Source organism: Thermobia domestica, chromosome 15 (genome assembly GCF_964235325.1).
Source record: "Thermobia domestica chromosome 15, izTheDome1.hap1.1, whole genome shotgun sequence".
Lineage (NCBI taxonomy): Eukaryota > Metazoa > Arthropoda > Insecta > Zygentoma > Lepismatidae > Thermobia > Thermobia domestica.
In genome coordinates this window covers 5241131-5255188 of record NC_137468.1, presented here as the reverse complement: position 1 = coordinate 5255188, position 14058 = coordinate 5241131, and the positions used below count along the sequence as shown (strand labels likewise).

Sequence of the window (14058 nt, the reverse complement as noted above, 5' to 3'; positions counted from 1 at the left end):
TGTTTACCCTATAGGATGAAAATCCAAGTAGAGTAAGCATTACATTAGGTAGTCATTGATCTAATATTTCGCCCGAGTATTAACGACGAAGCAAGTAATCACCAGGGTAATAGCTTCTTTCACCGCTAACCACACGTAGGCAAGATTCAAACAACCACCTTAGACTTATGAATAAAATAAAACTTCGGGGGCCGCGGTGGCTCAGTGGTGGAGCGTTCACCTCTGGTGCATGGGGTCCCGGGTTCAAACCCTGCTCCCGCCAAGTGAACTTTGTGGTGGACAAACACCGTGTGCGTGGGTTTTCTCGGGGTTCTCCCGTTTCCTCCCACTTTCTTCATACCATCATTTCATTCATTTCTCATAATCACCGTCTCCTTTAGCCTAACCGGCATAACCGTGGGACGTAAAACTCAAAGATTTCATTTCATTTCAAGAATAAAACTTCAGCACCATTTGAACTGAAAGAGAACATAAAACAATTATTGGTTTGTACCAATATATTGCACCATGCGTAACACAATGGAGGACACGAGGTAACAATTCCAGGTTCAGAATAACGCCAATGGTACTCATAAAATGAATGTTATATTTAGCATTTATCACTATACTTACGTTTCTACAAGTGATACGGACAAAATTCTAATGATAAGAAATATGGATGACATGTTAGCTTGTAAATACAAGTTGATACACAGAATTATAAAAGTTACTATGAATTGTCCTGAGCAGCTGATGTACAGTGCTTGTCGTTGATCGTAGTTCTCGGCGCCCAGTGATGATTACATCATGCATATCCATTGTCCCTGCTGCTCACGTGAGTCCCTCCTACCAGATTGACGTAAATACAGGTAGGACTGTGATTGGCTGCTGATATATCTATTATGAGAACATACAACGATTAGTTACACAATGCGCGAAGTAATAGCAGCCTTCAAAATAAAATGATTAAATTGTCTGAGCTGGGAAACACCAAAAACAATACACAAATAAGTTTATTACAAGTTTGATAATTATTTACTAAAACAAGACTTAAATACAGTAAACACGTGGTGTAGGAATAATTTTCTAAAAATTAATGGTAAGAAAATAAAATTTTATGACGTACGCCAATAAAACTCAATATTATTTCAGTAAATATGAGGTCAATGGTGTACAAATAGAGAAAGTAAGCATTATTAAAGATATAGGTATTTCTTTTGACGGTCAGTTAAAGATTTCTTCCCGGTAAATTGTATTGTACAAGGTACCACAAGGATATGAGATTCTATTTTTAAACAGTGGCCTGCATTTCAAAGAGATAAAACATATGTATATTTATATAAATTACTTGTAAGATCAAAAGTAGAATTTGGTTCGGTAATTTGGAACAGCATTTCTAAAATTTTGACAAACAAGGTAGAATCTGTGCAAAAATGTTTTATTCGACTGCTATGTTTTAACATGAAAATTAGCTACTATTCACGCACCATGAATATTGGAATGACTATTGGGGTTTGGAGAATCTTATGAATAGAAGAAAAAAATCAACAGAGTATGCATGCAACAAAATACTAGATAATGTTTATATCAGTGAATACAGTTTACGAAATATAGGTTTTAAAGTACTCAGTTATAGCATAAGAAATAGCAGAATTTTAGTTGTTCTGAATTGGAAATGTGAAATTTTAAAAAAGATTGATAGATTATTTAAGCACATTTTACTGTACTTACTGTATTAAGCACGTGAAAATTTTGAGATCTCATTGATAGTTTTTAGCAATGATGGTTTGAAACATTAAGATAAAATGTAATTTCAAGACGGCTGTTCTTAGCTTCTCGTTGTTTTAGATAGAGAGCTTGACAATTTTTACAGCGTTGACAAGGAATTATTTCTGCTTAACTGAGTTTTATCTACATTGTGTGTTATATTAGTACGCATCTTTTTACTGTTTTCGTATTTATTGTTATTACTATTATCATTAGTATTATTATTTCATCACAATGTACTGCTCTGATACCACGTGCTGTATTTTTGCCAAAGAGCTGTTCGCGGCACTGAAATAAGATGATGATGATGATGATAATGATTATTATTATTATTATTATTATTATTATTATTATTATTATTATTATTATTATTATTATTATTATTATTATTATTATTATTATTATTAGCTGAACCTGCGCTCTCTACACAGCGCATCATTCGCATATGAGCATAAATCTTCTTCTCATGGAGGAGATTAATATCTGGATCATAATATCAACGATTCAGATATTATTAATGATCATTTCGTCAGTCCTCCTGGTTTGCCTCCTATTAATTCTGAGAGAGTTGACAATCAAACTAAGAAATTTCTATCTAAAAAACATCCACAGCTACAGACAACATTTCTATTCAACCCAATAAATGAATCCGATGTGAGCAAGGCGGTACACAGCATAAAATCTAACTCAGCTGGCCTTGATGCAATAAGCGCTAAAATGATCAAATTAGCGTTGCCATTCATACTATCACCTGTAACAAAAATAATTAATTATTCACTAGTTAACGGCTGCTTTCCTACTGCCTGGAAAACAGCAAAAGTGGTACCTCTCCCAAAGAAACCCCGCGTAACTTACTTAAACGAGCTACGTCCAATTAGTGTCTTACCAATAATGTCAAAGGTTATAGAAAAATTAGTAAACCAGCAATTATACGACTATGTAAATCATAATAATATTATCCCTATTATTCAATCCGGTTTTCGTAAGCATCATAGTACTCTCAGTGCGATGCTCGAGGTAACAGATGGGATATTAAACGCAGTTTTGATAACTCTCAAGTCGCAATCATAGTTCTCTTAGACCTAACCAAGGCCTTCGATCTAGTCAATCATAACCTGTTGTTGGCTAAACTAATGTATTATAAATTCTCGGATACCGTTATAAATTGGATTGAAAGCTACTTACTAGGCAGGAAACAACAAGTATATCTTAGGACAGCTCAAAATCCCTTATCCTCATCACTCGTTATAAACAAAGGAGTACCTCAGGGATCAATCTTGGGTCCCCTTTTATTTTCTATTTACATTGCTGACCTCATAGATTCCATTAAATACTCTACTGTGCATTGCTGCGCGGATGACACACAACTTTGAATCACGTCATCACAACAAAATATTGAACAAACTGTAGAACTTGTTAATAGAGATTTGACCTCTATATCTGAATGGTGTACCGATAACGGTCTTGTCATCAACTCCAGTAAGTGTACATTTACGGTTATAGGAACCTCACAACAGTTGAGTAAAATCAAGGCAGCGGATCTAAAAATAAAAATTATGGACACTTATATTTCTTACTCTACTCATGTGAAAGCTTAGGATATTGGAAAGGAACTAAATTATAATAATCATATATCTACTCAGTGTAATAAAGCTATTACTTTATTACGTCGACTTTACAAAGCCAAAGACTTTCTATCTCAGTCTATGAAATTATATCTCATACAAGTTCTTGTTTTACCGTTATTAAACTACTGTGACGCTGTATATGGACCATCTCTCTCCGTTTACAATTCTAAAACTATACAGAAAATACAGAACTCGTGCATTAGGTTTGCCTTTAACTTAAAGAAATCGGAACATATCCTACCAGTGCTAAATAGAAACGATATTTTAACAATGTCGAGAAGAAGATACCTACGTTATAGTTGTATGATATATAAAATCCTTAAAACTCAATCCCCACAATATTTATATTGTAAATTTACAAAGCGGTCACAAATTCACTCTCACGTTACGCGTAACAGTGAGAAATTCAATGTACAAAGACTTAAACTGAAGATAGTGCAAGGATAATTTTCTAGAGCAGGTCCGAGAGAATGGAATGCGATACCAAAAGCCCTCACGGAAATAAAGTCATTTAATTCATTTCGAAATTCATTAAAATCACATTTGATGAAATCCCCAGCGACTGGCCTCTGGCACTTACGACATGTACAGTTTTATGTAACAACTTAGTTAAATCCAACAATATCGATACCTTTTATTGCATATGTGACTTGTTTATTTTCTGATTTATTCTTTTACTTGTATTTTTTTTCGTTCCTTTTGATGTATAATGTTTAATATTGTATTCTTTTGACAAAAGTTAGGTGGTAGAGCAGCTATGGCTAAACCTCGCCCGCTTCAATAAAGACATTTTCATTTCATTTCATTCATTTCTCATTCCTCACAACATATGTACATGTCCCTTTACAGACACAAGCGAAAGACGTCTTGATAAAAAAAAATCATAAAGGGGTATCATAAAGGGGAAATTTTTTTCGATTATTTTTTCTCAATATCTCGCACCGTTTGCAAGATTTGAGCCTACTTCCGGTTGTTGAAGTTTCTAAATCATGTATGACCAGTATTTCCTTTCTTCTTGCATGCAGTATGTAATAAGCAAATACATTATATATACAATTAATTATAATGTCAGTTATATATGGTGATCATTGGGAAAAACACTCAAAAAATAAAGATTATCTTAGACTCGAGAAATGGTTATCCTTCCTTTTTCATTATTATTTGGCCATGAAACAAACGCCTGAAACATATGCAACCCCAATATACAACATTGTGGTATTGGAATGTATAACGCATAGGATATAATGTTTTAGCTTTTTTTTAAATTTCAACGCTTCCAGTGTACCCTAAAATGTAATAAAGAAATAATGGCCATGTTTTTCTTAAATATTCAATTAGAACTGGACAATCTACGCAAAATTTCCAATCGATCAGTGAAAACGTCATCTTTCTAGAGCCTGTAGTTTCCGAGATCTCATTGTCGAAAGGATTGACCACAAACATATAAACGCCCTCAACATATAGTTTAAAAGAACTCGGAAGATGGAAGCACAATTCACATGCATTGATTTTAGAGAAGGCTTATTAAAATACAAAGGCTTCGAACAATAATTTTATACCATAAACTTTATGAAAAAAATATAGTTAACTAATTTAGACTATTTAAAGTACAAATACTTAAAATGTTTGTCTCTGTTCAACGTGAAATTACACATAACCGTAAATGAAAGATTTGAAAGCTAAAGTTATAGGTTGGAGCTCAGTCGCTCTTAATTGCTATTGTAGCATTTTAATAGATATATTATTATTATTATTATTATTATTATTATTATTATTATTATTCTACGTATAACGAAAAACTAGAAAGTGTTATATTAATCTATTAAATGTTGATTCATACAGTAAAAAGGTACATTTGTAATTAAGGAAAATGTTACTTAGTTTAAATTGTTTCTACAGTGGAGGGAAGCTACCAATAATGTATGAGTATTTGTAAAAGCAGCGTTGATTTTTAAAGGACAAGTACTAATGAGAGCAACAAATCGTTGATGAAAAATCTTGGATGAAGATTTTTGTAGTCAGGTGCTTATAGTAACTACAAACTTTGTTAATGTTAGATATATACCAAACCAAAGAGCCCACTTAAGGGCCTGAGCTGCACCAACGCCATCTTTCAGCGATTGGTGGAACTACGTCCAGCCTAGCGACGAACACGTAATCAATGCGCTGTGCATCGACCTATCACTAACCGTCGTATCGGTAGCTTTATAGGCATTCACGCGACTCCCCAGTTTTCCTCACGACGCTGGGTAGACGCCAAAAATTGGGAAGCACCGGTTGGGGAATCGAACCCGGACCACGTGGACGTGAGTCCAACGCTTCAACCACTAGACTACTGTGTCCCAATGTTAGATATATTAATCTATTATCCTATTATCTATTAATTTATTATCCTATTGACAACCTCCTCGCGTCGTGCCTATAGTTTTCGGGGACGAATGCGTTGTGACGCGGAGAAGTTGCTTCTACCCATTATCTGAAATGGGCAGGTTTCAATAAATCTATTAAACTAGCGAGAGGATAATATAGTAAATCAAAGCATTTCATCTGTAAAATCTCATATATTATAACCACTTAGAAAGTGTAATGTGTTGTTGTTACAGATATGACCTAATAAATTCAGTTCACAGTACTCGAGTGTCTGGAGATTTGATCACAGGTAACACTATAGTTGAGATACACATACCTTAGGATGTTCTGGCTGGTCCCTGGAGCGACGAATGTTCCAATGCTGGATTCCTCTCTGGACTACGTTTGGCAATTCGTGGATAGTCGCGGGTCTTAGTTCTCGGTGCTGACCATGGACGAAATCTCGTTCTCACGTCGACCGAAGATATAAACTGCTAATGCTTATATTGACAGTTCGGCTTTATAACGAGTAGCCGGCTAGAAGTCAACCATCGTAAGATGGTAGTTATTAATATTCTATTACTTGTAAACGTCGAATCCTGATTCTTCAAGCTTTCATCTAAAACTCTGATGTAGAGCTCCGACCTCGATCCAATGTAGATCTCGTTTTTATTCTTCTTTCCAGACAATGTAATTGGTCGTTTCATGTCTCGACGTTGGTTACCTCAACTATTGGTCAAACTTTCGTTGCAGACCTTGTCACATCGTGACCGAATTCCCAGACTGTCAATCTTTGCGAATCTGAATATTATGCCATATCCAAATTGTGTTTGTGCTAACAAAGTATTTTTCATTACATCTTTCTTAAATTCAGACTTACATCAACTTTTCTCAATGTCCATTTACACCATACTGCGAGCTACCGTCTCGACAGCATTTCATGAACATCAAAACACAACCATGCGTAACTCGATTACATAAACAAACAATAACAATAACACGTGCCATTCCAACATATCACAATTTCTCATTTTTCTTTGTAGTTTCTTAACTCAAAACTTGACTTCATTTAAATTACAATTATGCCAATCACCAATAAATAACCTATAATAATTTAATATTATTTTCCATGTATCTACACTATTAATTCGTTAAGTAATTTTAAGTTCTGTGGTTTTTATGTTCATGTCTTTTTTTTTTTTTTAATGTATTTCTAGATTTATAAAAGCTATCAAAGGGACTTTCCCGATGATTATGGTGATCTCGTGGGTCTATTCTTGTGCGATGATTGTGAAATCGATTGTTCGAGAGAAGGAGCAGCGCCTGAAGGAGACGATGCGTATGATGGGGTTAGGCAACCTTGTTCATTGGATAGGATGGTTTATCGATTGCTTTGTGATTATGCTTCCAACAATAGTGGTTTTGTCTCTAATTTTAGTGGTAAGGTTTAGTTTTCATAACTTACCTAATGTAAGAATATCTTTCTTTTTTGTCTGAGTTGTACTGATTAGAGGTTATATATCATCCGTTACTCAAATGTAGCCCCCCCCCTAAAATTTGTATCGGTTTTGAGAATCCATTTATTATGAAGATACAAGCATCCCCTGTAAGATTATTACATTTAAGTCATGTAACTACCAAACTAACGGATTATCAGTAGTTGCAGAAAAAAAAAAACAAAAAAAAAAAAAAAAAACTGACTTTTTTTTAGATGTACGAGGGACGTCTAATAACTACCTACCCAGACAGGAAGGAATGCAGATAGGCTCACCTGGTCATCACTGTTTTTCGACGTAGACCTAGTGTTGTAGATAGAAAAAAAACGGTTCGTATTTTTTCAGAAATTTACGTTTTTTAGAAAAAAACATTGCCTCTCGTTTTTTTCTAAATTTCGTTTTTTTTTTTTCAAAGTCATTTGTAATGTATCTTACGTCTATTTAAGTATGAAATATTTTTATGTAGGTGTAATTACCGTAAAATGCAACATAAATTATACGCTAGATACTGATACGCTACAAATATTTTACAATTTACATGAATACCATACCTATTAACAATTCGGGTTTCAACAGTTTTCATCAATATCAACTAGGAAATAAAAGTAGAAATGAAATTTTGTTTTTTCGTGAAAGCAGGCCTTTAATAAGTACAAAAATAATGCCACGAACAGTATCCAATAACTTGTCTAAAGGTAAAAACTAATACTAATTTGCCTAATAGTATTTTTCTAAATGTCATATATAAATAATTTGTCGACTAGATATATATGATATGCAGAGCCGGCTCTACCATATATGCAACACGTGCATTTGCGTGGAGCGGCAAGCTTGGATGGTCCGGCAAAATCTGTCACAAGTATATTATTTAAATTAAATATTTCTTGTTCATGATGATGGTAGTTACTAAGCTGACCTTCTATTTGAATATTACATTCATAAATTATGTTTAGGTTGCATTAGTTTAAGGCCACATGGACAATGCCAAAGCAAATGGTCGAATAAATCCGAGCACAAATTGCTTGATTGTTGTCAAATGCAAGAATTCAATTCTCGAATAGCAGTGAATATCTGTTCCATTTAGTAAGTTATCACAGTTTTGATATGAAACTAGTCTTGTTTTTGTCAGAAACAAGTTCCTTATCATTGAAGATAGAAACAAGTTTTTTAAAAAAAAAAAATGTTAGAAGATGTAGAATAAAAATCAAGAAATAAAGATAAAAGAGCTAGTTGCACTGGAATTGCAAACTGATACATTGAGATTGAAGCTCGATATTGAATTCTATAAAAAGGATTACCATCTTTCCTCTGCAGGTGTGTTTGCTTTATCTTTCACTAACATAATAGATTAATATTTAAAGAAAAAAAAAAAAAAACCAGACACAACGGGATTGCATTTTTAGTAAGTATTTAAGCCCTTCTGAGTGCAACTGCACTTACCCTCACCTTTGTTGTTCATGCTGGAGTAGCATACTTAAAATCAAGACTTTTAAGATTTGTTCTTTCTGGAGAAAGGGGGAGGCGGCAAATTATGCCATTGTACGAGGCGACAAATTGACTAGGACCGGCCCTGATGATATTATATAAAAGACATGAATATAGGATGACTCAATTTGAAGTAATGCAGGGTGTTTCAAAATTAATATTACGGTTTTGAAACTTTGTAGTATCTATTACAATTAATTTACAATTATAAATATTATATCAAATGAAAGAGCAACTCAAACAGTTTTGTACGCACGCATGTACATGCATTGTTTCTTCTGTCTGCCGTTAGAAAGAGCAAGTAGCAAAGATGGAGACTAGAGATCAGAAAGCTTTTTGTGTTTTAATAAAGACTGAATCTGTACAATGCAACCGTCTGTGTGAAGAATATTAAGGAGACGCTTGCAATTACGTCTTTATCGTTTGCAGTTGCTACAGGTCTAAAGCCTACAGACTACGGTTTACGTGCCAATTTCGCAAGTGAAATATTCCTGCATAACAATGAAGATTTTCTGGATCGTGTCGTCTTTAGTGATAAATCGACCTTTCACCTAAGAGCTAATGTGAACACTCATAATGTTTGCATCTGGCCGTCAGCAAATCCTCAGGAGATGGTACAGTTGAAACGAGACTCCCCTAAATTGAATGTGTTTTGTGCCATATGGCGGAAAGTTTATGGGCCTTTCTCGCCTATCGACTAGATGTGTGCCGTGTGACGAATGAATCTCGCATTGAACACTTGTAGCAAAGACTGTTTAAGGTGCTCTTTTACTTGATGCATTGCTTATAATTGTACGTAACACGTAATAAGTACTACGAAGACTTAAAACCCCAAAATTTATTTTGAAACACCCTGCATTTCTCACCAACAATGTTGGAACTAAGATGTAAAAAGGAGAGAAAATTTTCCTTATAAAGTTATTGTTTACAACGATATTATTATTAGTCGAGACTATAACTACAACAACAACACGAGTTAGTAGTCAAAAAAATGTATTCAAATGTATACTCGGTGGCCCAGGTGGCCAAAGTGGCACACACGGGTGTGTCACTTGTTAAATCCGCTCCTGTGTGGACAATAATTAAGATATCGGGATATTATTCTTGCAAAATATGGCTGGACTATAGTTTATCATATGAATTTCTTTTTCTTCTGGTGTCGAATTTCCTTCTCAAATTTCACCCCAGTGAAAAATTCGAGAATTTTCTAGTTTCGAATTTCCTTTACTTCTTTTTTACCTGTAGCTTCCTTCGTTGTAGAAAGACATCCTCAAGACTTGCCAGGTAGATACCTCGGATGGATACCTAATAGGGCGTTTACACTTAGTCGATTTAGTCGCACGACTAAATCGACTCGCTGCATTTGCCACTAAATCGAAGCAATTAGGCCGAATCAGATTGATGGATGTGTTCAATTATTTCAGCCACAGAAAATAGAAAGTCTTTTAATTCAGTTGCCAGTCGATTAGTCGCCTTCGATCAACAAGCGATTAAGTTGAAGTCCCGTTTACACGGTCGATTAAGTTGAAAGTGACGTCAATTCAACTGAATCGAACGCAAATCGACTAAGTGTAAACGCCCCATAACTGTTGACATCAATTGGACGGGCCTGCGCGCAGTGTTGCCAATTAGAGAAATTAAAATTCTCCTATATTTGGGCAAAAAATTAGAAATTTTTGTTTGTAAATCCGTACCTATACGTCCGAGTGCAAGTCAACTTACGCCAATCGAACATTTGTCCTTACTTAACAAACGTAAGTACAGATCGTTACAATGGGGTAATTAGGGGGCGCACGTAAAATTCGTATTTAGGTTCTAACCCTTGATTTTTCTAGTTTTTCCTTACTTTTTTGTTTACCGTAATATATTTTTGGTAATTAGAAACTTTATTTTTTAAATATCGCCATAATCCTTGTAGGATATATTAGTGGTGTACCAATGTTTAATTTGAGATAATTTGCGTCTGTGTGGTAGCAGTGTTACCAGCTACAGAAAATTTTAATTCCAGATTTTAGGGGGAAATTTTGGAAAAATTATATGTTTTGTCTCTATTATTTTTCTCTTGTTGGCTATATCGGAACAAACGTATCAGTATCTGGAAGTCTCGTCTTTGCTCTATACAACGCACCATAGAAAGTTTCTCTAATTGGAAAGATAACTGTGATTTTTTTAAAGGTAGAATGAGATATTTTTTATTGACATGCTTTCTTTATTAGATATCGTCACAATACTTATAGGATATATTAGATGGATACCAAAGCTTATTTTAAAATAGTTTGTGTGTGTCTGATAGTAGTGTTGCCAGCTACAGAAAATTTTAATTCCAGATTTTAGGGGCAAGTTTTGGAAAAAATTCCCTTTTCTATTTCTATTATTTCCTTCTTGTTAGTTATATTCGAACAAACGTACCAGTGTCTAACAGCCTCATCCTTAGCCTACACAGCGCACCATAAAAAGTTTCACTAGAATAATTAGGGGAAGTACAGTTGAGGTTTACAATAAACCATTTTCTGGAAATGATAAGAAAATGGTGAATTTCTGAGGTAGAATGAGATCTTTTTTTAATTTCATGCTTACTTTGTTATATATAGCCATGATACTTGTAGGATATATTCTTGGAGTACTACGGTTTATTTTCAGATAGTTTTCGTCTGTCTGATGGCACCATTTCCACCAGCCAAAACAATTAATTCCCGCTATTAGGTGAAAAATTCGAAAAATTTCCCTTTTTTCCTTTATTATTACCCTCTTACTGGCTACATTGAAACAAACGTATCATTACCTGAAAGCTTCCTCTTTGCCCTACAGAACGCATCATAAAAAGTTTCAATAGGATAATTAGAGAAGCTGTAGCCCCGGCATTATTGATTTTTGCTTCTGAGGCGTAAAAAGTGTCAAAATTTCATGTGTATGACAGAATTTTTTCTTTCCCTCTTTGAATGGAAGCCAGCGACTTCAGGATTTCACTGTAGCTTGTCAACACACCAAAGATTTGTTTAGGTGACTTGAACCCATATAGCAGCAGTGGTGGTGCTAGATACAAAAAATTTTGAAATTCGGTTAGGGAATTTTTTGTAAATTTTCATCCCTACATTTCCCTCAATAATTTCCCACCCGTTGGCAACAATCCAATGCAACTTACACCAAAAAATAACCACTTCTATTTTCTAAAAAACAAGGCCTTAACCATATCAATCGAGTGAATAGTTTTTGAGCAATAAGTCACTAACTGGAAATGTAGGAAAACGCCAAAAATAACCTGGGGCCGAAAGGAGTTGAGTTGAGTTGATTTTAGTTTAGCGTCTCTTTCAGCTGCGAGGCTATATGAAACGTGGACCTACTGATTAACGTGGAATCCGAACCACATGAGCTCCCGCCGGGAATCGAACCCGGGTCTCCCACGCCAAAGGCGCGTACGCTAACCGCTTAGCCACGAGGGAGCTCTGGGGCCGAAAGGAATAATCACACAATTTTGCTCGTATGGGCATGGGCGGCGATTAGGGGGGGGCAAGAGGGGGCAGTTGCCCCCCCACTTTTTTGACGTGACGCCCTAATTTATATAGTTTCATTTGGAAATGTAAACAGGGTGTCCACACAATTTGGAGAAAATATCTCTGACTTTTCTCTGACTTTCCATGACGAAAGTTCCAGATTTCCCTTACCCCCCTGGATAACTTAAAAATATAGAAAAAAGAAAGAAACCCCAGCTTCCACACTCCCCATAGTTGGCCATGTTCTCTTCCGCTTCTGTTTCTTTCTTTTTTCAATTTTCTTTCCAAAGAAATGTAAATTTACAAACATGTACATTGTGCCGATATTGATTAGCCCTACCTATTACACAAAATGTAAAGTTACAAACGAAAGTGTACAGTATACAGAGTACTTACGATATGAAAAAAAATTCACATTATACGCTTACACATTATAATACCAATTACACAGCATTATAATATTGCTTATAGTAATAAACAGTTCATAAATGCTTTTACTGATTATTAAAAAAATAAAAAAAAACATATAATAAACATATTTTTGCTGGTGCAGTTGTTAAATGCAACCCATTTAGAAATTTGTTTTCATCCTTTCTCACATAGTTTTCTTCTCATTGATCTGAATATCCTTCTTGTTGCCTCCGCAGTTTAATTATCTTCTCTTCTTCCTCTAGCTCCTTTAGTTGTTGCTGAATCTTCTTTCTTTTCCAAATACACTTGATATTGTCTCACTGAACTTCTCACTGAATTCATTGATGATCCACCTATTCTCATCACAGAATCATATATGATCCGTTGAGCCACCAGAGATTTTTCTTGTAAGTTGTCAACAATGAGAATTTTATTTATTGTGAAACCACTTTAAAAAAATGCGTTTCCGTGAAAGAAGATAAAACACATTTCATAACTGGCCATAAGTCAACGAAGTTCTTCCCATTTCCTGAGATTAAGTAAAAAACTCATCAAGTCCAATACCATCTCTGTCATTGGCTATGAATTCATTCGAGTTTTCCTTAAATTCTTCAGTCTGAGCTTTCACTATGAGCTGGAGATACTATTTATTCTCGTTCTCAGCCACTTGTCCAGATATCCTCTTGGCACCATGCAATTCTTCTAGAACAGCCTTTACCCTTTTGAGCAAATATGCTAGGATGCAGTTAGATGTGTTTCTCGCAGAAAATTAGTTTCAACAACTATATCAGAGAACACTGACTCCTTCAATATCATCATTAAGAACACCCAATTTTACATAGTAACAGTAAAGAAATCAACCCTATTTCATAAATTCAGTAATTGAACAATGGACCTAAATCGATTTTTCACTGACTTTCCTTGACCAATCTGCCATTTCCCTGACTTCACCTGATACATTTTTACTTACCTGACTTTGACTTATTTTCCAGAATGTGGACACCCTGGTAATGGTTTTGAATGTATTATTGTTTCATAGAAAGCAATGGTGCCATATGATATTTGCCGTTGCGTGAGTACGTATTGGTTATTCTTCTGCCGTTGCGTGAGTACGTATTGGTTATTCTTCTCCCCGTGGAGTTAAGAAAACTACAAAATTGTGTTTTAATTGCAATTCGAAGCAATTAATATTGCAATTGCATATTTCTTTAAATGTCATATCATATGCTTGCAGTACATACTATATTTCATTTTCTAAAAGTAAAAACATTCATTTAATGGCATGCGTGGAATCAAAAGTATAAGTTCTTCATTAATTCCCAGTTTCAATATAACTTCTTCAAAATAAGCGTCATTATTCATTCCTATGATTAATATTATCCCTTCTATTTATTTGTTTTGTAAATTTATTAAATAATCTGTCTCACAATTTTCTAGACAGAATTTTAAGAT

The 14058-nt window shown here is 34.7% G+C and overlaps 1 protein-coding gene across 1 annotated transcript in view; it reads left to right on the top strand.

The window, feature by feature from the left end:
* The window catches only part of LOC145672047 (phospholipid-transporting ATPase ABCA1-like), a 242611-nt gene that overhangs the window by 83358 nt on the left and 145195 nt on the right, over positions 1-14058 (top strand). Inside the window, exon 15 of the mRNA XM_081741259.1 lies at positions 6941-7163. Coding sequence (XP_081597385.1) covers positions 6941-7163 — 223 coding nt within the window. The remainder of the gene's footprint in view (positions 1-6940; positions 7164-14058) is intronic.